The sequence below is a fragment of the Mustela nivalis genome (genome assembly GCF_964662115.1).
Source record: "Mustela nivalis genome assembly, chromosome: 11".
NCBI classification, from domain to species: domain Eukaryota; kingdom Metazoa; phylum Chordata; class Mammalia; order Carnivora; family Mustelidae; genus Mustela; species Mustela nivalis.
The window spans coordinates 56,250,924-56,276,792 of NC_139030.1; the positions used below are offsets into that span (position 1 = coordinate 56,250,924).

At 40.7% G+C, this 25,869-nt stretch overlaps 1 protein-coding gene across 2 annotated transcripts in view; it reads left to right on the forward strand.

Moving 5' to 3' along the window:
• Positions 1-25,869, forward strand: part of DPP4 (dipeptidyl peptidase 4) — a 79,956-nt gene that overhangs the window by 41,570 nt on the left and 12,517 nt on the right. For both annotated transcript variants that reach the window (XM_082691272.1, XM_082691271.1), the window contains exons 11-22: positions 5,551-5,686; positions 7,470-7,514; positions 9,964-10,071; positions 10,339-10,406; positions 11,514-11,567; positions 11,942-12,063; positions 14,040-14,087; positions 14,355-14,453; positions 16,819-16,888; positions 19,244-19,438; positions 22,217-22,271; positions 22,857-22,956. In XM_082691272.1, the coding sequence (XP_082547398.1) occupies positions 5,551-5,686; positions 7,470-7,514; positions 9,964-10,071; positions 10,339-10,406; positions 11,514-11,567; positions 11,942-12,063; positions 14,040-14,087; positions 14,355-14,453; positions 16,819-16,888; positions 19,244-19,438; positions 22,217-22,271; positions 22,857-22,956 (1,100 nt within the window). The remainder of the gene's footprint in view (positions 1-5,550; positions 5,687-7,469; positions 7,515-9,963; positions 10,072-10,338; positions 10,407-11,513; positions 11,568-11,941; positions 12,064-14,039; positions 14,088-14,354; positions 14,454-16,818; positions 16,889-19,243; positions 19,439-22,216; positions 22,272-22,856; positions 22,957-25,869) is intronic.

A 25,869-nucleotide genomic window follows, 5' to 3' on the forward strand; every position in this document is an offset into this window, starting at 1 on the left:
GAGTGTAGCCCCAGGAGAGTGGGGCGTGTTTCTCCCCTCCTCTGCCCCCGTGTGCCCATCACTCATTTTCCTCTGAGGCCACGTCCTTGCTCCACACAGCTTTGAGCAGGTAAAGTCCTACCAGAGGCAGGGAGCCTCGCGGCTGCCGTCCCTGAGTTAGAGGTCAAGAGGTCAAGATTCATTAGGCCGCTCATTTGTCTTGATGACTATGAGAGGAATTGTTTTCTCCTTGAGAGAAAACAACATATATTATAAAATCATAAACTCCCTACCTGCTTTATTTAGAGCCTGGCTTCACAATATTTATATTTATATTTATATTTATATTTATATTTATATTTATATTTATATTTATATTTTATATCTGGTGCCTCTCGTGCAGGACCTGAGACACAGCAAGTGCTCAATGAATATGTGTAGAATCAATGAATAAGCTTCTGTGCGGAGGGATGAGGGTGACTTTATGTGTGTGGAATGGTTTACACAGCCAGGACCGAAGACGACCCTCCAAGTGACCCTGCCTAGCAGTCCCTCTTTTCTGCCTCCTCCCAGCCATCTGCACATTCCCTGGCCTGAGCTAGAGGACTGGGAAGGGCACGTTCTACTGAGGTGACCCCACCCAACATCTGCTGATCGGTTCCGGGGACCCATCACACCCAGCGCATGACCTGCCCCACCCTATTTTTTCTGCTCCTGAGTGATGTGATAGATTAATGCCTCCTCAGAACAGTTGATAATCCTTGATCTATAAAGTAGAGATGTCAGGGTGTGGGCTTGTCCCATAGGAGATGAAGGAACCGGACTGAAACAGCCAGGAAACTAGAGACACCTCAAGACAGGAAGCCCTTCAGAACCCCATGTGCTGTGGGTGCTGCCCTCTGTGACGGGCTCCCCCTCACCCCACCTATCCTTCTCCTCAGCGATCTGTCAGCAGCCCCAGGAGGGCTGGCATCCCCATCAGAGCAGAGAGTGGCATGGAGCCCGGGGCCAGCACTGGCAGAACGCCCGCTTCCTTGGGTGATTCACCGAATTAATCACTCCACCGTCTGCGGTTGCTCTGAGGAGCGATTTCTCTCCAATATTCTTCTCAGTCAGTAATGCCGACCTGATGTTAAGTACCCTTAACACACCAAAAGAAACATTTACACAAATTAGGGGAATTAATGCAACGCAACAGACATTTATTACACGCCTACTGTTTACAAGGCAACGGTCACTTTGCAAAAGGAGTCTCTGAAATATGCTTGAAATATGCTTCAAAAGCAGGTCTGTCCCAGCACTATCACATATAATTTGCTTTATAGAATTCAGCTATTTAGTTTACACACACGCTGTGGGAATACATAGACCTCATAGAGTAAGGAATTTTACCCTAAAAAAAAGGCAAGAGGGTGAAGCTAGCTGACAGCATTTCCCAGAGGGACGGGTGGAGGTTCTGTATAGAAGGAGCTACTAGGAACAGAAAATCCAAAGCCAACTGGCTTAGTTTGAATCATGCCTCCCAACACTTCCCAGTGTGTGACCTTGGGCAAGTTACTTAACCTCTCTACACTTCCCTTTCCTTGTCTGCAAAACACGAACCCTAGCATTCCGACCCTGTAGGGTGCCACAAGCTTTATGGCTTTATGTCGAGCACTTGGAACAGTTCCTGGCACATAGTAAACTGCTCATGGGTGTGAACTCCAATTATTATGTCCAGAAATCACTCCATTGCTTTAGTATTAAAGTCAACCTCACTCTCCTTAAAAACAACATTGTCCCAGAAATTAGAAGAGCTTATTGAATCGCTATGCCTGTCAGGAGAGGCGGTCTCTGGCTCAAGAAAGGCCAGGCTGCCTGACATTCCCTCTTCCACTCCTTCCCACCATTACATAACAGTCTGTTCAGTAGAGCCTCTCTGTTTTTACAGAATAAAATCAGCATGGAGGGGCACCTGGGTGGCTCAGCTCCTGATCTCAGGGTCATGAGATCCAGCCCCAGCTGGGCTTGGCCTCCAGGCTGGGTAAGGAGTCTGCCGACTTGAGATTCTCTGCCCCTCCCCCACTTGCTCCTGCATGCATTCTTTTTAAAAAATCGGCATATAGTGCAAAGTATAGTTGATAAACCTGCTTGTTGGATTTTTCTGGTCCTAAGTAGGACTTAATTAAACCTTTCAATAAAAAGTACAATTGGGCCATTGGTTCCCTTATATAGTTTTTATGATTCACTGACATCTTAGACCGGCACGATCTTGGCTCAGGGTGGTGTCTGCAGCGCCGCTCTGTCTCCCTTTAATTCCAAACCCTAAAGAGAAGCTGTGATTAAACAGGGGTGTGTTTACACGAGGATGCAAAATGTCCTGTCCGCGGGCTGGAAAGCAGCCCATACGGAGGGTGCAGAGTACACCTGGGGCTACAGAGAGTGACAGAGAGTGTGGAAGACACAGGCTCGTGAACCTTTGATCTAGAAATGGGCAGAGCAAGTGCCAGATGCATGAGTTCCCTGGCAGGCTTCCCAAATTCCATTACTCTATAATTTCGAATGGGAAAGAAGTTACTTTTCTACTGCTGATTTCTGAACCTGGAGTATTGTGTATGGTTTTTATAGATAAAGCCCTTAGTAAAGGTGACCCACTAATTGTGTTAATGAGTTTTCTTCCCCCTTTGCCTGTCCTTTCCCCTGACCATGCCACTTTAGAAAAGTTTCCCATTTCTGGAGCCTGTGATCCTAATCGAGGCCATGGAGCTCTGGGCAATGTGTGCACGTATGTAAGGAGACTCCCCCCACCCCCACCCGGGAGAGAGGTACCTGATTTCCATCTGATTTACAAAGGAATTTGATCTGTGAATAAGAACCACGGGCATAGAGCAGGGATCAGCACACCAGGGCCCACTGGCAAATCCAGCCCCAGGCCTGTTTTTGTATGATCTACAACTAAGAAAGATTTTTTTTTTAAGATTTTATTTATTTATTTGACAGAGAGAAAGAGATCACAAGTAGGCAGAGAGGCAGGCAGAGAGAGAGAGAGAGGGAAGCAGGCTCCCTGCTGAGTAGAGAGCCCGATGCGGGCCTCAATCCCAGGACTGTGAGATCATGACCTGAGCTGAAGGCAGAGGCTTAACCCACTGAGCCACCCCCCGGCGCCCCAAGAAAGATTGTTACAATTTTGAGTGGTTGGGAAGGAAAATCACCAGAAGAATAATATTTTGTGACATGTGAAAATTATGTGAACTTCAGATCTCCGGGTTTTGCTGGAACTCATCTACAGATGTTCATTGATGATATATTGCCTCTGGCTGCTTTTGTGCTGCAAAGGTGGAGATAAGTAATTGTCACAGAGCACATGTGACCCGCAAAACTTAAAATATTTACTATCTGGCTCTTGACTGAAAAAGTCTTCGGACCCCTAGTCAAGAAAGTTAATCTCAAAAAGTTTTGTTTTCTCCCTTGCATGTCATAGTTCCATCCACTTTTGCAATGATTTATTCCTATCCCCAGCAAGATTCATTAATGCCTGTGGCTTGGGCACAGGGCAGAAGCATTGAATTCTGAGAGGCACTGTTGGTCCTGTGCGTGCAAAGAGGGGTTTGCACTCTTAGGCCCTGCAGCCTGGTGGTCGTTAGAGATGAGCACCTTAAGAATGCTGATGTTGGTGCGGAAGGAGGGACTTTCCAAGAAGGCATAGTGGATATTTGAGGAAGACCTAAGGAACTTAGAGCATAGCAGTGGTTTTAGACTGAGGGCAGGTTGAACAAATGGGGGCAGGGTGAACAAAGTGAGGGCAGCTGGGAAATCTCAGAAGGTGTTCATAGAATACCAGACACGCAGACTGGATGGTATACAGGTTTCTCCTTTCCTCCTCCTCCTCCACCTCCTCCTCCTTCTTCTTTTTTAATATTCTATTTATTTACTTAAGAGAGAGAGCACAAGCCGGAGGCTGGGGGGAGAGAAAGGAGCAGAGGGAGAGGGAGAAGCAGGCTCCCCGCTGAGCAGGGAGGCTAACACAGGCTCTATTCCAGGACCCTGGGATCATGACCTGAGCCGAAGGCAGACGCTTAAATGACTGAGCCACCCAGATGCCCCAGTGTATAGGTTCTTACTAAGCAAGAGAAAGGCCTGAAACGGCGAGGAGTCCCTATTTATGGGAAGGTGGTTCTTTGCTGCTGGGTGAAGGGGTTTGAATCTTCTTTCAGTACTTGCCACCAGCAATGGGGACAGCCAGGAGGGGACCCTGGAGGACCCAGGAGGGGACCTTAACACAGGAGGTGTCCCCACCTATAGAAGGGCGATAGTGAAGCGGTGATCCATCCTAAGTGCTCAATAAATATTGGCCGTTTGGTTTCGTGTCTGTGGAGGGAGTGCAGACAGGACGGGGTCTGTGAATGCCAAGGAAGGACAGAGCTGTTCAGGCCACAGAGAACACAACAGGACGTTCCCCTTCCCCAGAATTTCAGTGTCGATTTGGTGCCGGGTACTCATTCCATTGGAGCCCGGAACGCCCTGTGAACAAGAAAGCTGCGGCCGGTGCCTCAGAGAGCTTGTGGTCAAGCAAGGAGAGCCAAGTGACAGAGGAGGGGTTGGGCACAGCCTGTGAAGGGAAGAGCGAAGGAGCATTTTAGAGCATTCAGCGTTGATGAGGAGGCTAGGGCCATGGGGCCAGTCAGAAAGAAAGAGGAGAAAAGAGTCTCTTGGAATTTTTCTGACAAGAGGAAACAAAGCTTTGATCAGACAGTGGGGAAAAAAAGGATTTAAGAATGATCACCTCAAGATCATCGCACTGGGGGTGGGGGACTAGGAGGAGCAAATCAAATAAAATAGACAATCCAGAGCAAATATTTAGGTAGGCTAGCAGAAAAGTAAATTGAGAATTCCATGCATCTCACTATAAATCAAAAGGTAGCTCCAAAAATGTTTAAAGGTATGTGTTGGAGGAAGACATACTGCTAGTGATATCTCCGTTAACATGAATTTCGTGTTAAAGTTCCTTGATTTTTTTCACATGGTTCATGTTTTGACTTTTGAGAAAAGATTTTTACAGTATAATTATTTGATTTTCAAAATTCATAGAGATGTGAGTCAGTTTTTTTCTCCTTTGAAAAACAAGTTGAGAAAAGGGTCAGTTATAATTTCACCAGAAATTACCAGAAAATATTCAAATCTCAGCCAGTGTGTCTGGCCTCACTGTAATGTTCTCTCAATATAGCAGAAAAGAGATGGGGAAAATGTCACCCTTGACTTCCTGGCACCACCAAAGGCCAAGTTAAGGACTTGAAAAAATCCTGAGTGGTGGTGTGAGTCACGTTTGCTAAGCCACCATATAATGTTAGCTGCTGTTTTTCCTGTCAGGTATATTTTAATTCCCTTTCAAAACTAAATTACACTTCAAGCTTTCAGAAAAAGGTAAAATATTGTGGTATTAAATGATTTCAACAACCATTTAAAATTATATGCCTATTAAGATTGATTTCATTGAGTAAAATATCTATCTGTACCAAGGTCTGGAAATGCTTATTCTCTCTCTCTCTCTTCTTCCTTCCTTCCTTCCTTCCTTCCTTCCTTCCTTCCTTCCAGGGATTACTACTTGTGTGACGTGACATGGGTAAATGAAGAAAGGATTTCTTTGCAGTGGCTCCGAAGGATTCAGAACTATTCAGTCATGAATATCTGTGACTATAATAATGACACCAACAGTTGGATAAAACCAGAGGTAAGGTTTAATGGTGATGCTCTGCTTCTAAAGCTACATGTGATCCAAGGATTCCACAAAAACGGAGAGAGTGAATGGTTGGGAATCAGCAAATAAAGTTTGAGCTTCTTTTCTTTCTGAGTCTGTCAGATCCTGAGGCAGTGAGTGAGTCTTGACTAACTCTTAGAGAGAATCTGATATTTGATGGTATTTCCATTTCATCTCTGCTCACTAGTCATACGGTTTCAGTTATGGATATTATCCCTTGGGGAGAGGATGGTGATTGGAAACCCAAAAGATAGATGTCAAAATTCAGACAGCCCAAGAAGGCCAGCAGCTGCAAGGTCAACGAAGTGTGTTTCAACAGAGAAAATATGGGGAGCAGAGAATGACTGACTGAGAATATGTGAAACAAAACTAGTATCAAAAGGCTACAAATCTCCTACCACCCTGTGACTATACTTCAGCAGTCAACAACTTTAGACTATAAATAGATAACAACCAGGCAGAGAGGGTGGCAACATTAAGACAAAGGCAAGTGTTATTTCATCCTTGAGGTGCTGGGGACAGGGGCAGGGCATTCCCCACAAGAAACCACAAGGTTCAGCCAAGCTAGTGAATCGGGATTAAAGCCCCTTTGGGAATGGCAGCCTCAGGAGGGGCAATGTCCAGGGAAGGGTTAGTGACATATGTGAAGGGCACCTCTCCAAACCCTTTTCTGGTAATGGGTTCTGTGCCTACGTGCCTCCTCCTCTACACACTTCCCACCTGGTTGGGCACAGTGAAGATTCTTGCTTCAGAAAGCTTGGGCACCCCTTGTCTTGATTTGTCAATTCATTTATTTATACAGCAAACAATGAATACCTACGCCCCAAGTTCTGCGCACAGCTCTGGATTTAAAACAAACAGAAACAAACCAATGAGACAACATGCTGGTCCCTAAAACGTGGTTATTTTAGTAGGGAATACCATTAGGATAATCCATAATAATAGTCTCCGTTTCTTGAACACTCAGGGTAGCCAGACACTGTGGAGACAGGGGTTCTGAGAGGTTAAGAAGGTCACGTGACAGCCAGACTCCAAACTAGGAAACCTAAGCTCTTTGCTGGTGAGGGTGGAGGTAGGCTGAGGCTCAGGTGCCACTCTGAGGGGTTCGGACTTACTTGTAAGACACGGAGAGCTATTTCTAGGTGTTAAATAGGACAGGATCCTAATGAGCTAGAACTGTCGTCTGTTGCCACAAGAGGTCAGTGGGGGCTGAACAGACTGGAAGAGGAAAAGAGAGGCAGGGTCTCTCCAACTGGGAGGTCAGGGCAGTGGACCAAGGGAAACCTGACGAGAACAGAAGCTAAGGCAATAATGGTGGAGAAGGATGAGGGGAGTCAAAGAACCAGGAGGCAGGGGCTGAGGAGGTGGCTCTGAGGAGAGGAGGCGTCTAGAGTGACTCCCAAGTCTCTGGCTTGGGTGAGCAGTGGCACCAAACAGAAGAACAAAGGCGTCAGAACAAGCCGGTGGGGATGGAGGCAAGATAAAGGACATCATCTTCTGTGCCGTGCGTGTTGAATTGAAAATGCCAGGGGAGCTTCCAGGGCCACATATGGAAGACAGAGCTCTAGGCAAGAGAGGGAAAGATCCTGATGCAATCCTATAAACAATCTGAGCACAAATACAATTATATAAATGGAGATAGTTTTCGATTATTTTAAGTACAATTTTGCTCCTGTTACCACGAGTTGCAGATAAAAAATAGAATTAATACCTCACTTCTCTCTGAAATGCTGCCCTTGTATTTTTCCCTCTCTAGGCACAAGAACACACTGAAATGAGTACCACTGGCTGGGTTGGAAGAGTAAGTGCTTTGAGTTATTCGTTTTTTGTGGTCTGGATCAGATACTCAGAGCTATTTGATATGCATATATTCCAAAGTAGGGCCCTGTGTTATGTGCTATTAATAGAGATATTACCTGACCTATTTCTCAAAATATTTAAATGCTCCCTGCGGAGATGTCTTTTCTTTACTTTTCTTTTTTTTTTTTTTTTTAAGATTTTATTTATTTATTTGACAGAGAGAGAGACCACAAGTAGACAGAGAGAGGGGGAAGCAGAGAGCACGATGCGGGGCTCTATCCCAGGACCCTGAGATCATGACCTGAGCCGAAGGCAGAGGCTTAACCCACTGAGCCACCCAGGTGCCCCAGAGATGTCTTTTCATGGGGAATACAGATCACACTCAGTGGGAAAAAGGAACAGGACAGATGAAAAGTTGAGAGCAGACAAAACAGAAGACATACTCTAGGCAGACGGCAGCTCCTGAAAAGTTAAAAAGCAACCACTGCTGAAAAGCAGCTAAGATGCTGAAGATGCCCACTGAGCTCACCTCTAAAGGCCTGTGCTCTGGAGGCAGCAAACATCGCTTCCACCCACAGTCTACACAGATGAGGAAGAAGCCGTGGCTCTATGTGGCGGCAACTCAGCAGCGACTGCATCCATCCAGCAACCCTGCTGTGCACACCCCTTTGGAGGAACTCATACTCGTGTGGCTTCACGCTTTACTAGGCCCCAGATGCAGAGTGGTATCCAAGAAATCACGGTGACCCGCAGAGACTTGTCACGCTTCTCATTTGTGCTGCGAGCGCTATGCCTTGGGCAGAATCACCAACCGTGAGGCCACCGGACCAGGGAAGCAAACACGTTATGGAAGGATCTCTAGCCGTTGTGGCCCCTCACAGAAAGACGATGAATAAATCTCACCTAATTCTTGTGACCACTTCTATTAAGCCCCCTTTAAGAGAGAAACAAAGGGACCGAAAGAAAAAGAAAATGTGAAGATTTCCTTCACATCTCTTGGGGCAGAGAGGGGAGGCCCGTGGTCCAGAAACAGGACCCCTTCCAGCTGGGCTCAGAGCTCCGATAGCATTCACACGTCCCTTTTCTTCAGGCTTTGATTGGGCAGAGGGGAGAGGTTTGCCAACATGAAAAGTGGTTTCCTCCATGGCAAGAGACACGCTACACTTCCTCACGACTCTTTGAAAAAAATATGTTTTTTCCTCTCTGTATTTAACCAGACAGATGCCACTTTTCACACATTTCTACTAGGCACAACTCCATCCAGGGGAAACAGGGAAATGTATTAAAAAGATAAGGCTGTGAACACAGGTCTAGAGAGGGGAATGTGTTTCAGAGCTCTGTAATGAGAACACCAAGTGTACTGCACGCTTCAGTTTGCTCCATAAATGAATCCACTTTGAATCACTAAATAGAAGAGGGAAGCATTTTTCTTCCTTCCCAAAATGGGAGCTGATAAGAGAGGAAACATCGAGGGTAAAGTGAACCAACAATTTTAAAAGACCATCTCCTACCTGCTCGCAAATGTAGTAAGGAAATCGAAGTCGTAAAGCGACATATTCCTTTCAGGCTGGGGTAGATATTCTTCTGCTGCAACTACATTATGTTCTGAGAACGGTCTTTTATTGAACCGTGAAAAATGGAAATTTTATACTGTATTTCCATACAACTACTTTTTTGGTAAATTGTTGATCCTATTTAGCAAAATGAAAAGGCATACAATAAAAATGGTAACTATAAGAATGTTTCCACGTGAAATACACAACAGACATTCCTTACAGTATCCAGTCCAGAAATGGTTAAAGAGATTTTGGCTTTCAAAAAGAAATATGTATTTAAAAAGGAGGAAACGAATCCCTCAAATTAAAAACCACCTCTTATCTGGAACAGTAAAAATAATAGTTCTGTTTGAAACAAACAAACCAAACAGAAAGCAATCGCTCACGGATGCCAGGAGGGAAGGGGTGAGGGGAATGGGCAAAATAGGTGAGGGAAATTAAGATGTACGAACTCCCAGTTATAACAGAAATAATAATAGTCTGTTTCAAGAAAGCACATCTGTGACACTGAGGAAATTTACTTCTTAAAAATGAAAGACAAATGCTAAGTTTTGCACATTTATAGCCAGAAGTCATAGAGTCATCCTTCACAGAGAGATGTCCAGAGATAACAATACCACGGCTACGTGTTGAGAGTCCTGCGTAAGCCTCTTTATGTGCTTTCTCTCGTTTACTCCACGTAAAGAATTCTCTGAGAGAGATCTTTTTGTCTGCATTTTCTAGAAGGAGAATTTTCTTTTGAGACACTCTGGTTTCACTTGGCAAGTAAATGAAGCATGGGTTTTGGGCAGGGGTATTGAGAGGACTTTCAAAAACTAAAGTTGGTGCTGAGATGAGACTGATGTGCCCTCATCTGTTTTTTTGTTTGTTTGTTTGTTTTCTATTATTCTGTAGTTCAGGCCTTCAGAACCTCATTTTACCTCTGATGGGAAGAGCTTCTACAAGATCATCAGCAACCAAGATGGCTACAAACACATTTGCCTATTCCAAATAGATAAGCAAGTAAGTATTCTTACATAATTTATTTCGGGCTGATCTCTTTTTTAATGAGACTAAGTTGAAGGGGAAATCATTTAGTAAAGTCAGTCAGTATGTATCAATAATCCAGCTGGTTGAACTTTTGGAGTGGTGTCTGGAGGATGATGGGATAGGGAGGAGAAACCCAAGGAGAGTAAGATCATCTAAATTGCTGCTATAAAAGATTCAACCCTCCACTTCAATTAGAGAGTTTAATAAACATCTTTTCTTAAAAAAAAAAAATCCCATCAGGATTGCACGTTCATTACAAAAGGAGCTTGGGAAGTCATCGGAATAGAAGCTCTCACCCGTGATTACCTGTGAGTATTCTAATAATGGATAGGAGGCAAACATATTCGTTGCAATCACACCCTCTATGCCCAGAAATAGGGGAAAATCTCCTACAAATAAAGAATAGTCTATTTGGAATGTGTTCAGTACTTTTTTCTTTTAACATACGGAAGCCTTAATGATTTTCACATATGCTTAGCAGACTTGATACCCTGCCACCAAGCAGCTCTACCTCTTGCTCTTACCTGCTTTACATTAGCAGAGCTGCAGCCTCTTTTTCTTAAGCGTCTTGGAGCACCGCACCAGCATAGGGGCATTTTGTTACATTTTAACTGGCACTGGATTTTTGGAAGGCTTAGAGAGGCTATTTCATTTTATCTGTCCACATCTCGGCCTTTCTCTGGAAAACGGAAAGCTTTGCTGAGGCTGTCAACTACCATGCACGAGTTGGTGGAAAGGGAGTGTTATTTTCCATTAGAATCTAAGGCATTTCTAGAATTCATTATCGGGTCTCACTAGGGACTATTGTTGCCACTGCCCAAAGCAGTTTTTGAAAGACATCCTTAGAAGGGGCTCTGCTCCTGTCAGAAAGATGGGGTTCCTGCCTTCCAGTAGTTTGGGCTAGAAAAACAGAAAATACGGAAAACAATGTAGGTACGTGGTTGTCCAGCCTTACTTTTCTCACAAAAGACCTTTTTTGAGTTTTTACTTGCCACTTGAATGACGGGATCAATCCCTGCATCCAGATATTTTAGTCTGCTTTAAAAATGGAATCTCTGGGGGCACCTGTGTGGCTTGGTGGGTTAAAGCCTCTGTCTTCGTCGGCTCAGGTCCTGGGATCGAGCCCCGCATCAGGCTCTCTGCTCAGCGGGAAGCCTGCTTCCTCCTCTCTCTCTGCCTGCCTCTCCGCTTACTTATGATCTCTCTTTCTGTCAAATAAATAAATAAAATTTTTTAAAACAAAAAGTGAAATCTCTTATTTAGAGATGACGGGAAACATGACTTCTGGGGCAGAGCGGGCAGGGAAGAATGATATGATAAGGGCCAGCATGAATGTTTGGTGTTGAGTCAAATAGAGTGTACTTGACTTTTTTAAAAAACATAATTAATATATATTTCATTTGTTTTCTTTCCAGATACTACATTAGTAATGAATATAAAGGAATGCCAGGAGGAAGAAATCTTTATAAGTAAGAACTGAATCAAATTGTTGACTTGAGTCTTTCTAGCTGAAGAGCAATTTCTGATTTTGTTTTTGTTTTTGCTTTTTTCCGTGCCTTAAGTAACTGAAGTTGTAACTAAGCACTTTAATTCCCTTATAAATCAAACTCTGGGTGTCAACAAAAGAGAATGACTTTATTAGATGTTTTGTGTTATTCCCAAACAATGGAAAGTTTGAGGTTATTATGAATTAATTCATGTTTTTGTTGCACATTAAAAAAGAAAATGTCTTGAGCATTGTCTTAGCATTCTGGTACCTTTAAAACTAAAATATGGCATTATTCAATTCTGTCTTTTCGTTTATTCTTTCATCAAACACTTAATTTCCACCATTGGTTTACAGAATCCAACTGAGCAACTACACAAAGGTGACATGCCTGAGTTGTGAACTGAATCCAGAAAGATGTCAGTACTATTCTGTATCATTTAGTAAAGAGGCAAAGTACTATCAGCTGAGGTGTTCGGGTAAGTGTGAACTGCCAAGGGGAGAGCAGCACGGGTACCACCATGTCTGTCTGTCTATCTGAAGTGGTTCCTTGCATTCCCTGCATGCTTTTCCCGCTTTCCAAAGGCAACCAACTGAGCCACCCAGGCATCCCTCTCCTGGCTCATCCTGCCCATCTTTCCCTTTCTGTGTCCAGTCTGGGAAACACTCTTTCTGCCCTGCTTAGTTTTCTCCTCTTGAATCTGAGGAGCTTTTGAAATCACCTGCCTCCTTCTCTTCAAGCACATCTAAGTGGTAAGTTAACCACCTTTCCTCCCATTCTAACCAAGAGAGTTGCATGGCTTGCTTTTGACTGAACATACAACAAATATACACACACTGGAGACTATGTAGAGCTGAGGTACTTCACTTTACACACACACACACACACACACACACACAAACACACATTTTTATTGTATATTTTTTCATTATTATTTTGTGTACTTGCCCCTTTAGATGAGAAAAATGTATGTGAGTAGTGTCTATCACCCATCCTGCTCTTGGCTCCATCTTCTGTTGCTTTTGTATTATTGTTTTCTTTATTGTTAATGAAGAAACTTGGACCACGGCACCTCCACAGGTCACACAGCTAATAAGAGGCGCAACAGGATTCAAGCACAGGTCTCTACCTCCTGAGCCCTCCTGAGCCCTCCAATAAGCCCTCTGCTAGATGACTTCTCAAAGTGAAAGAATCTGGGTATTCTGAAAAAGAATTATCCCTTACGGGAAAGAGACCTCCAAACCACCTATCGGAACATTTATTTACAAGCACATTTTCTTTATTATTACATCTTTCTCTCTCTCTCTTTCTTTCTTTCTTTTTTTTTTTCCTATGATTGTTTTTAGTCACCATTTTTTGGGCAGACACTTTATACTAGGAACTGTGCTAAAAGTTTTATATTTGTAGTCTTGTTTGATTCTTAAGAAAACTCTATAAAGTAGATATTATTCTCCTTTTATATGTAAAAAGATCAAAACATAGATATATTGTCATACAGCAGGTAAGCCAGGGTTCAAACCCAGGTCTTTCTAATGCCTTCACTGTGGTTCTGATCAAGAGTAAAACATTAATATTATCTAAATGCATCAAAATTAAATAGCTCACCAAATAGCTTTTCTATACATTACCTTCTAGTCTGCAACTACCACAGTTGGGATAAATAGTGAAGATATGTTCATGCGAGAAAAACACTTTTGCATGCCAGAAAGGAATCGCTTATCCAAGTGAGGCACTGTGCAGATGTGCCCCCTGGCTCACGACTCGGTGGGGTGGAGGCAGTGGGAGGGAAATCCGCCCCTCCCCCTGGCTGAGGCTGGCTCCAGAGCTCCGCCCTAAGGGGGCGGGGCCGGAGAGCAGCGTGGTCATCGCCAGACTGTCCCTTTAGGGCTGGGAAAGAAAAATAGCAGTGTCAGGGGTCCTTTGGCTTAGTTCACAGTTGAGGAAACGGAGGCAGCATGCCCAAGGCACTCAACCCGGCCAGAGGTTCATTTTCTGCTTCATTCTACTGAGCCCTGTAGCTTTTCGGTAATCCTTCTTAATCTCAAATTGCATCTATTTTGGGCCCCTGGGTGGCTCAGTTGGTTAAGTTATTGTCTTCGGCTCAGGTCATGATCCTGGCGTCACAGGATCAAGTTCCGCATCAGGCTCCCTGCATGGCAGGGAGTCTGCTTCTCCCTCTGACCCTTCCTCTTCTCATGCGCTCTCTCAAATAAATAAATAAAGTCTTAAAAAAAAAAAAAAAAAAAAAAAAAAAAAAAAACTGCCCCTATTTCAAAGAAGAGGAAAAACAGCTAACTTAGTAAGTCCCTCGTCTACAGTGATATTTATTCTATCACAGTTATTTGGTATTAAAATCATATCAAAGTTAAGTGGTATCAAATGGCCATTTTTGAAAAAAATATGTTATTTTCTTTTCTTAAAAAGCCTCACCTAAAACATTTTTCCTGTTAATAGGCCCTGGTCTGCCCCTCTATACTCTGCATAGGAGCAGTGACGATAAAGGTATTTTCTAGCATTTTACTTTTCCTTTGCTTCTTAGTGTGTGTGAATAGGATCAACATGTACTTAGAATAGTGAGGTGTGTGTTTTGTGTTTTTGTTTTGTTTTATTTTGTTTTTTGCTTTTAGTGTTTAAACAATGATTTGAACTCAAGGTTTATAATCTAATGTATAGTCCCATCAGTGAATTGCCACTTGTTCATTAGCTCTTTGCACAATCCGATTTCTTCACATTGTTAATGAATTACTGCCGTCTGGAATATTTGTTTAGAATTGAGAGTCCTGGAAGACAATTCAGCTTTGAATAAAATGCTGCAGGATGTCCAGATGCCCTCAAAAAAACTGGATTTCATTATTTTGAATCAAACAAGTAAGTTGAATTTCTTTAGGAATAGAACTATTCCTGGAAACACCAATAAAAATATAACTAAACGTGATAATTTGATCTGAAAATACACATTTTATGTTATATGTACTTCTAATTTGAGGTTATTTTTCCTATGAAAAATTTTGTTATGAGAACTGCTACTTTTTCATTCTTTTTGTTTTAAAATAGAATACCACTCTATGTAAAAGTTACTCTGTTAAAAGGAAAACATTTGGAAAAAAAAAATACACACTATTGCTACTTTGGTTTCATTCTGTTAGCAACTCTGTTCTACTATAAAGTATTAATTGAGTGTTTAACTTAGTGTTATCCTGATATATTTTACCTATAACCCAAAGAGATTAAAAAAAAATCTGAAGTGATTGTATAAAAAAATTAAGGTTGGCTGTAAAATGTTAAAACTTCAATCTCAGGAGAGAAATCTTGAATTTTTCCTGACCTTCTCCCTGCCACAGTTAGCCTGGTCCCTGTGCTGGATGCCTGTTCACAGGAATGGTGGGCAGGAACCACTGAGAAAGGGGGTGAAGAGAGGTGATCTTTGAGTAGGAAAGTTTGTAGTTTATTCATTTGTATTTGTTTGCTGTTTTTCCCATTAAGAGCTAATCACTCATGGGAGATGGGGGGATCCATCAAGATTGATTTAAGGTTTTTTTTTTTTTAATATAGGATAATAATAAAAAAGATGCAAAAAGATCCAGTAGTAAAGATCCATCCAATTTTAAATGGCAGGAAAAGCGCTGGGGAGTAGAGGGTACTTGGGAAGAAGAGCTTAGAGCAGGGCCACTCAAACTCAACATGCGTATGAATCACCGGGAACCTTGTTAAGGATCTGTGATCCAACAAGGCAGGGTGAGCCCAGGGTTTGTAATTCGCTCTTAGGTGATGCCGGTGATGCTGGCATGATGGCCAAGGACTTAGAGTTCGGGAGAGCCACCTGGGCTGCTAGGACAGAAGGTGCTGCTTACTGAGATTTGAAAGACAGTGGGGGACCCAGGAGGTTTTGGTTCAGGGAAACCAGGGTTGGATGGACAAACTGATAGAGAGGAGAGTGAGGTTGGGTCTGCTGGAGCTGGACAGTCCAGCTGGGGGGTGGTTATACGTTCAAACTCCAGGAAGTGGGGTAGGGGGTCACTGAGGGGGGGCAGAAGGAGGTGAAACTGGGGATTACAGAGAACCTCGCACCCCACCCAAAGCGGGGTGGGGACAGTATCTTCAGAGAGATGGAACTAAAACCCTTCTAATCAACTAGGACAAATTCAAAGGAGAGAGCAAATGGTGGGTTTGGCATATTTGTTTAAAACATCATGATCAACACATAGTTTGACATTCTACTGCAAAAGAAGAAAGACTTAAATTTTGGTTCTTATAAGCACATTTAGTCAGAAGGGATATATTTAAAATATAAAATCCAAATTGAAGAGAAATCTATCTATTGAAGAGAAATCTGTCTATATAAAGATCTTACTCTTAAACCTTTCTTTTTTCCTCAACTAAAATAATTTTAACAACAACAAAAAAAAATAAAAGAAAGAAAGAAAAGAAAGATAAACATAAAGAAGAAGCAGCTCTAGAGATATGGATTTTTTCCCCTATCGGTTAAATCTACTGAAGCTGGAAATAATCTGATTAAAATATAGGACATCTCTCGATCTCTCTCTAAGATTTATTAATCTAACTCATCATCTTAACTTGGGAGCAAAGGAAACTAATTCATTATTTATGGACAAATTTTATTAAACTGATGCTAAATCAAGCACAGAGAATTAAACAGATCTGCAGATCATACAGAACGTACACAGCAGTCTGCTCCATGTAAACCTGATTTCATTCTGTGAAACACAGAGCTGAAAATGGGAACTCAGCTTTGCGGTCTGGGATGGCAATAAGAATTACAAAAATGTTATTAAATCAGAATTTTAAAATAGAATTAGGGCCAACTAAAAATCCTAAACATCTTCAAGGAAATTCAAGAAGAGGAAAACATTTTGGAGGAAAACTTAGAACATAAGCCATAAACAAACTAGATAAGTAGATCAGATGCCAAAGAACAGAATCATAAAAACAAAACATTAGCAATTCTAAGATGCACTTTTATTTTACAAGGCACCAATATATTTAATAGATATATTAAAAACAACTTTATTGCTTTCATCTTAACTAGTATTCTAACCTGAAAGAGAATATTTTCATATTTTAAAGACATACTGAATCCAAGCAGTTCATTTTCTTTTTCTATCATAATTTAACAAATTGTTGAATACTAGCTATGATTTATTACCGCACAGACACCTAGATCATGTGCTAATAATTACTCATAATTTACTAATGAATCTTTCTGTTTGTTTAGAATTCTGGTATCAGATGATCTTGCCTCCTCATTTTGATACATCCAAGAAATATCCTCTACTAATAGATGTGTAAGTATTCAAGAGGAGGGAATACATTAGAAGTTAACTATTAGACATCTTTTACTCAGTGCAGCCTACAGAAAATTAAAGCCGAATGCATCCTTTGTCTCTTCCTGAATCGCTGTGAAGCAATTTGACTATGTCCTTCCATTTTGCAATCACATACCCAAACCTTTGTTTTCTACCATCTTTCGAATGAAGAAAGACACCCTTCTGTCGTAATGACATGTGGTTCTTTAGTTTTGATTTTTTTCTCTGAACTACAAGGGAATTCCAAAGGAATTTTCAGGTCACCAGTTTTATCTTTACCTTATAAACATTTTAACATGAGAGATGGGTATTAATAGCCTTCACAACTTTTTTACCCCTAAACTTGCCCAAACGTCACCATTAGTGTGGCTTTTGATGCATTAAGACATCAAGTTTCTCTGCCTTTAGTTCCTGAAATACCACTGCCTGGTAGCTTTCATTCCCCTCCTTGGTGAAGATATGATGTGATATCGGAAATTGTTCATTACTATCCAGACTTCTTCAAGTCTCAGAAAAAGTTCTGAAGTCACACATCTTTGAACAGTAAATGTAAACTCATGCAAACTCTAAATGTGGCATCTTCGTAAAATGTTTTTGATAATGACTGGGAATACATTTTACTTTAATCCTTCTAATATTGCCCTGACCTCACACATAATGCCACAACACTGCTCCTCCTGTCCTAGATTGTCTCATTTCCTTATATAAAAATAAGACAAAAACAAACCCACTGTGGGCTGTGGGCTGCCTGCCAGGTGATTTGCAAACAGATGTGAGGCGTTCTGTTGGGCCCATTATACAGAAAAGGAAACTGAGACTCGAGAACATCACTTTTCCGTGTAACCACCACCACCAAAAACAGAAGAGAGGTGTTAGCATCCAACACAGCCTTGTTGTCCTGTATTTACAGTTCCATGTAAACAAAACATAAAACCTCAGAGAAAGAGAAAAAGGTATTTTAAACTTCCAGATGTGCTGCTTGATTTTCAGTAAGCCTAACTTTGACTACAGTGACATTAATTTGCTTTGGGCGTTAGCCCCAATAAAGGAAACCGATATTTTAGGAAAGAGTGAGACTTTTATCCTCTTCAGCTCCCCAGTGAGGAAAAAACATGGTAAATTTACTGCCTGTTTCTTTTTAATTGTTTTCCTCTTCCCATCCTTAGATGTCCAAATCTTTGTTTTCTGTTTTTAAAAATAATGTTGTTTAATCTTAGGGGGTAGAGTAACTTGACACATAACTAATATTAAGGGAATTTATTACCCTACACAATCTAAAATCATTGAAAGGACCAAGGCATTTCACACGTTGTTAAAAAATGTTTACTCTCCCAAGAAATGCATGAATGCATTCTTCTTTTTAAATTTAGAATGTTACAATATTTAGTTTACAGTGAAAGTAATACAATGTTTGTTTAAAACCAAAGTTCTTTTGGCTTCCATCCCTAGGAAGAACAAAGGCATGCAAATGGAGGGGACAGTGAGCAGACCAGTAGGAGAGTTGGGGTGGGAGGAAAAGGTACTGGAGAAGGTCTGCGTCCAGGAGCCCCAGAGATCATGCAAAGGTGACATGTTTAAGTGAGATGCAAGAAGCTATTGGGAAATTGTCTTGATTAACACATGGCAATGACAGGGCTTGTTGGAGATTGTGCACCCAGCTGTGTGGGAGTGGGGTCTAACCTGTCCAGATTGCAGATAGCAGGGAGTTAAGCTCGTTGATAAATAGAATGCAGTTGTCAATATCGCCTACTTCTTTCTGCTTTGAAGTTTTGAGGAATAGTGGTCATTCATACCTTGGCTCAGTCCACAGTGATTTGTGAAGCCTTGGTGTGCAACCTCGTGCTGGAACTTGGTGGGGGTGGTATGCAGTGCATATCACGCAGCAGTCAAGCCCTCTTTTGGGAAGTTCCAGCCTAGGAAATATACATGTAGTGTAGGAGTGCTTGCAAGCCAGGGGGGAAAGGATATAGTCAAAGATGCATTTATTGTCATCCTCATTAATTTTTTATAACACATCCCTATCCCAATTATTAAGTATTTATTTCTTTGATTTCTAAGAAATATATGACTTAGAAAATGTTGGTCTATAAAGTCTGTGTTTGATACTGATCTTCAAAGGTAAAACTGATGGGCATCTTTGAAGGAAACACACAGCCATTATAGTCATGTTGCCAAGTTTTAGAGGAACCATGTTGAACACCCTGGTGGCTGGCACAATTTCAGCCTCATGGTCGGGAAAGACGCATACTTCTTGTCCACAGGGACTAGAAACACAGGCACTCCTCATTTGATTCAGAAAAACCACAAAGGCTAACAATTTGGGATTTTTCACAGATATGCAGGCCCGTGTAGTCAAAAAGCAGACGCTATCTTCAGACTCAACTGGGCTACTTACCTTGCAAGCACAGAAAACATTATCGTAGCTAGCTTTGATGGCAGAGGAAGTGGTTACCAAGGAGATAAGATCATGCACGCAGTCAACAGAAGACTGGGAACATTTGAAGTTGAAGATCAAATTGAAGCAGCCAGGTGAGTGACTAGGAGATGAATCCGAAGGTCATCTGATTCTTCCCTCTCAATTTATATTTTAAAGTTGTAAAGTGGAAAGAATGTCAGGTGTCCTAGGGGAAGTCATTTATGTTTGGTGTACATTTTTAGTGAAGATATAACACTTAGATAAAAATATATGTCATTAGAGACTTATATAAAGGTTAAAAAAGACTTATTTCTTAAATTCCTCTCTGTGACTCTAGAAAGGAGTTGGTGTACGTATTAGCACCTTCTGGGAACAGAGACTCAAAATTCATCAAACACATGGGCAAACTGAGGAATAAATGCTTCCCTGGGGTAAAAATCTAACTAAACAAGTGAACCATCCCTGTAGTCAATGGCAAGTGAAGGAGTCCAGTGTACTTGCACAGCATAGGAAGCTACATTACATGTGACAGCTATCTGTCCTAGGAGTGGCTCCTACAGTCGGGATGAAGGTTACTCTGCCACTTGGGGAGAATTGTGGGGCACCGCCATCTTTGCTCACAATTATGAGAGCTTCAGTAAGTATGAGTCACATCTCATTCTGGTGCTTTCTAGTCATGAGTTCACAGATAAATGTTGTGGTCTGGCTTGGGAGAGATGTTACTGATGAATAATGGTTCCCACATAGCACACGTGTACATGGGCAATGTTTTACCTGTATTGTCATGGGAACTGCACAGCACCCCTAGGAGGTGGGGATCTGTATCCCATGCTTCAAGAAGAAAATGCAGGCTCTTAGTTTTGGTAATTTGCCAAGGGAAGTCATAATCTAAATCAAGGTCTCCAACTCAACTCAGAATGCTTTCTCCAGTTCAACCGTGCTCAACTGGCAAATAGGAAATGCAGTCTTTGAGTTTCTATAACCAAGTGCCTGGATGTCTGGGGAAGCATGACAAGTGGTTGATTTAAAATAATGTTAAGAAATCATAAACTAGGAAATGCAGAAAAATTATGAATGGTGAGATGGGTGGAGGAAAATGCCTTTAAAAACCAGAAACAACCAAAGAGAAGAGAAGAGGACAACTGATTTAAGTGTCCCTAAGTCTCTTACACCATCGTTTAACGATGAGATATTTTCCTTCAAAGCCAAATAGAGAGAAAGAGAAGTTTAGATTCAAGAGAGATGATAAACGGTTCAGGAGTAGGGCTGTCATATTTTAAAACTAAAATTGTATTTATCCAGACTGATCCTCTCTGGGAGAGGGTGGAGTGTCGGGGGTTCTCAAATCCAAAATTACATAATTGGGTATCCACAATATACATCTCCAGTTTAAAAAGTTAATGAGAGGGATGCCTGGGTGGCTCAGTTGGTTGGACGACTGCCTTCGGCTCAGGTCCTGATCCTGGAGTCCCAGGATCGAATCCCACATTTGGCTCCCAGCTCCATGGGGAGTCTGCTTCTCCCTCTGACCTTCTCCTCGCTCATGCTCTCTCTCACTGTCTCTCTCTCTCTCAAATAAATAAATAAAATCTTTAAAAATAAATAAATAAAAAATAAAAAGTTAATGAGATGTAGTGTATTTATACAGTAGAATGCTAATTCAGCAACTAAAGAGAGGTGTATACTGCAGTGTAGATGAATCTCACAGGCTGTTGAATGAGAGAAGCCAGGCATGAAAGTGTATCTCCTGTATGACCTATTTTATATAAAGTCCAAAACCAAGCACAAATTGGAATCATATAAAAGGAAAACATTTCTTTTTTTTTTTTTCTTTTTTCTTTTTGCAAAGGGAAAATGACCCAGAGGCTTCTGGGGCATGATAGTGCACTCTCTCTGAGTTCAAGGATATGCTTGTTCTATAAGGTTTATCAACTTGTACACTCCTGCTTTGGTGCACATTTCTATACATATATGTATACTAAGTTTTGAAAGTTTACAGGGAGAAGATAATGAGTTGAAAATGACGTACTTCTAATACTGTTTAACTTGGGGCCGCCTAAGCCATATCTATAATTGAGAACACAAAAATTCCCAAAGTCACGTATAGGTCAATGCAAGGGTCCTCCCCCCCCCATCAGTACTACAAAGGTTAAAGGGCCGCATTTGCTAGATTGCTTCTTAAAGCAAACAAATTACCTTTTGATGTAAAAGATTTTAAAATGTGCGTGCACAAAACATTTTTCTTATTTCTTTAACGGGGTACAAATTCTGAGCACAGTTTAATGGCAAAAAGACTTCTTAATCCATCAAGGAAAGATTGCTTCCTACTTAACGGTGCTCAGCTAACTAATCAACACCCAGCAGAAGAAGGGATTTATTTAGAGAATGGTGTTTAAGTTCTCAGGTAGGGGGCCCAGAGACCTTCCTAAGCCCTGCCCAGATGTTCTCTGTGCCCCTTTACTTCTCCATTGCGGGGGCAGCCTCTCTTCAACTGAAAAACATCTGGAGAGATTTAAATTCAATTATGTAAAGAAAAGTGCATCTGGGCTGCAAATTTTTATATAAAGCTGTGAAAAAAACTGCCAGGATTTGTTTTCTGCGAATGATACACACACACACACACACACACACACACACACAAACACACAGTCAAAATTTTTATGGACTCCAACAAAAGTAAACCTTGTTCATCTGGCTCTTAAGTTAAAAAAAAAAAAAAAAAGTAGACATCCATCTCAAGTGCTTATTTGATTGTTGGCCGTAATTAATCTTAGGTTCCATCAGGAACAAACAGCAAATGGCAGGGCTTCACATTTGTGTCTTTATGTACTTATGCTAGTTTTCTATATACAATGCAATACTAATTCGTGGACTTTTTGCATGTATTTTAGACAATTTTCAAAAATGGGATTTGTGGATGACAAGCGGATTGCAATTTGGGGCTGGGTGAGTATTTGTTTGGCTATGAATCTGTGTCCATATAGTTAGTGATTATAACCCAGAGCATGATAATGTATCTTTGGCATGTAAATATTTAGAGATGAAAATCAGGCGTTTTTAATCTAAGAAGTCCCCGATAAAATGTCTTAGAACTCTAGGTGGTGAGTCCCTGCTAGTCAGGTGTATATCTCCGCTTACTGTGATTAAGGAGGAGGGTTTGGGAGGTAAGGAAGGTAGAGATAGAGGGAGAGAGGTTGGAAAGGTGAGCAGGAGAGAGGGAAGGAGGGGGATTTTCTCGTGAGTCAAAGTCAGTAAAGATCTAGTGTAGACTGATCTTTTCTCTTTAAGTACTGCCCGGCAATTTTTTGATGCTTTTCCCACTTAGACCTATCAAGCAAAGGGACCAGGGCTCTGAAAGTGTAGTCTTTAGATATTGTCCAATTAAGGCCAATTTAAGCCCTTCTCTACCATGCTTTCTATCTCTAAAGAGGCACAGTATATAAAGATGTGAGAAATATGGAAACTGCGACTCGCTTACCATATGTCCTGAATTCCTTTACCTCTATAAAAATAACCATTTCCATTCCTTAGTCATATGGAGGGTACGTAACCTCCATGGTCCTGGGAGCCGGCAGTGGCGTGTTCAAGTGTGGAATAGCTGTGGCACCTGTCTCACGGTGGGAGTACTATGGTATGTCATTACTTTCAGGTACAAAAAGATACAGAGTGTTGACCTTAAAGTTTCAAGGACAAAACCATTCCTTTTTGAGTTTCACTGTTTCTATAGGAAATAAGCTTATTCATTGTAGATGCGCCTTATAGATACCTATAATCAAATGATCTCTCTTATTCTGCTATTGTGAAAGTCTAGGTGGTATTGTTATCTATTACTTAGTTATCAACAAATTCTGTTTTCTAAATGTCAAAATATCCATAATGCTACATTTCGGCAGATAAGCCCTTCCTTATCTTACTTTAGTTTGGGTTTTGGGGCTTCATATATTAACTGAATAAAAGAAGCATGTATTTTTTTTTTCTTCCAGTAAAGGTCAAATAAAGAAGGGTTTGGATGGAAAGACGGGAGTAAGGATTGGGGGAATTCCTGGGCTGTCTGTTTTATTTCCCCCACTGTCTCTAAGTTAGTGAAAACCACTCTAGGATCTCTTCTTCATCACTGAGAAATAATTCTATAAGGCATCATACACACATAAGACTTTAATTCCCCAGGGAGAGAGAGTAAACATTGGAACACTAGGTAGGGGTAAAGAGTCAGAAGTGGTGAGAAGATGAATTATTTTCCTGTATCTTTTCAGAACCCATCTCAAGTACTTTATGTGATAGACTCATTGAAACAAATATGCTCATTACATATTTTCCCCCCATTGCAGTACCAATCTTGTAGGAAACCCTTTCTTAAAGGCCAAGAACATCCAATTTAATAAATAAATAAATAAATAAATATTTCTATCTTTCTGTTAAAAAAAAAATGGAAATCATACTTCTGATTCAGTCCACACACGATGGATTTGTTTTCATAATACTTTCCTGCTTCCTACTAATTATGCTGTTGGATAGCTTGTTTTTGGAGACCTCTGGTGGTCAATAAAATAATAGAAGCCATCTTTGTGAGTTTAGAAGTGTAATGATTAAAAAAAAAAAGATAAAATTATGGGGCGCCTGGGTGGCTCAGTGGGTTAAAAAAAAAAGATAAAATTAAAAAAAGAAGTGTAATGATAAAAGAACTTCATAAAATATATTTAGATCAAGTTAACTTTCTAGACATAAGCACTTTCTAGAGATCTTACATATGTATTAATTTGAGAAATTTTACTCACAGATCAGATAGAAGGAATACATAACTGATATTTCAAAGGTGCATTTGTAAAAGTTTGTAGCACCTATATTATGTATTTTTAAAATACTCTTATTAAAATTTCGGGGGTGCCTGGGTGGCTCAGCCATTAGGCATTTGATTTCAGTTTAGGGTTGTGAGATCTAGCCCTGCGCTGGTCTGGGGTGGAGACTGCTTAAGAGTCTCTCTTTCCTTCTCCCTCTGCCTCCTCCTCCCCTCGTCACTCATGCACACACACTTGAGTGCTCTCTCTCTCTCTCTCTCTAAAAAAGAAAAAATATATTTCAGCTCTTCTCACAAATGTAAACCTGATTAACATAATAAAAAAGACGTATAATGTTCTAGGACAAGAATTGAAGTCTGCTGTTGTTTCAGGAAAAATTTATTCTGCCCTTAAAGGCTATTTTCAAACCTCCTTTCACATGTCCAACCTATATTATTCATATTTAAATGTTGAAAGATATGAACATTTTATGAAGATCTTGTATTTTTAAATGTCCCTTAAAATATTGTATTTTCTGTATTAGTGTCCTCTAGATATGTAAAATTACATATATTCTGTATTCCTTTTAATCAAAAGGATAAAATGTTGAGGTTACTTATTTTGAAAGATGTATTTTGATTTCCATAGAACAGGCATAAAGGATACATTTGAGATAACTAACACTCATTATCAGTGTAGTTCTTAATGATGCCAGTCGTTCAGAAAGGGTTACAGTGTTGCTCAAGGTTGTTGTTTAGATGATATATTCATTTAAAGAATTAATGAGATCAGTACTGAACTACCTGTACAATTTGCAGTGAAATTCATCATTAACATAAACAGCACAATGACAGCATATTATTTTATATTTAATCTGTTTACTATAATCTGGTCACTGGAGGGGGCACCTTTCAAAGCAATTACTTCAGATTTTTAAAGTTATTTTGGAATTCAGCCACAGAAAATCATAAAATTTTCTCATGTATATTTTAGGATATATCTATAAAATTTTTAAAAATAGGGCAAAAACATGTTTCATTATCCAAAATAACCAAACCAATTATGTATCTTGTTTTTAGCCATACTTATAGATAAAAGAGCTTACTTCATTTCAGCAGATATTAGTGTGATTTATTTCATAATACAAAATTGTTATAATCCCCAAATTGAGGGCTTGCCACAAAATGGGCAAAACAAATGTTTGACTTACACTGTGATGGAGTAACTGAGCTAATACGGGGATCTTCAGTGAATAAGTGATAACTTAACTCTTTGTTTTCATTATAATGAATTTTAAACTGCCAAAAAAATATGATTTAAATAAGCAACTGGTAATTGAACGTTAAGGGATTTCCAAAAGAAAATTAAGGTATATGCTTGTGTCAGGACCAAAAATTCAAGAAAGTTGAGGCATTAAGTGACTTCCTAATTAAGATTCTTGGAAAGGATCAGATGATAATGGTAAAAGCCCTTACTTTTCAGCTCTTAACATATGAATTTTCTGCAGATGGATTTTTTTTTAAGATTTATTTATTTATCTATTTGAGACAGTGCCGTGAGTGAGAGAGCAGAGCAAGGGGAAGAGGGAGGGACCAAGGGGGAGGGAGAAGCTGACTCCCTGCTGAGCCCAAAGTGGGACTTGATCCCAGAATCCCCAGGTCCTGACCTGAGATGCTTAACCAACTGAGCCGCCCAGATACCCTCAGTAGATGGATTATTGACTGGGTTTAAATCATCTAGTTTTATCTCCCTCTACTTTCATTCGTTCC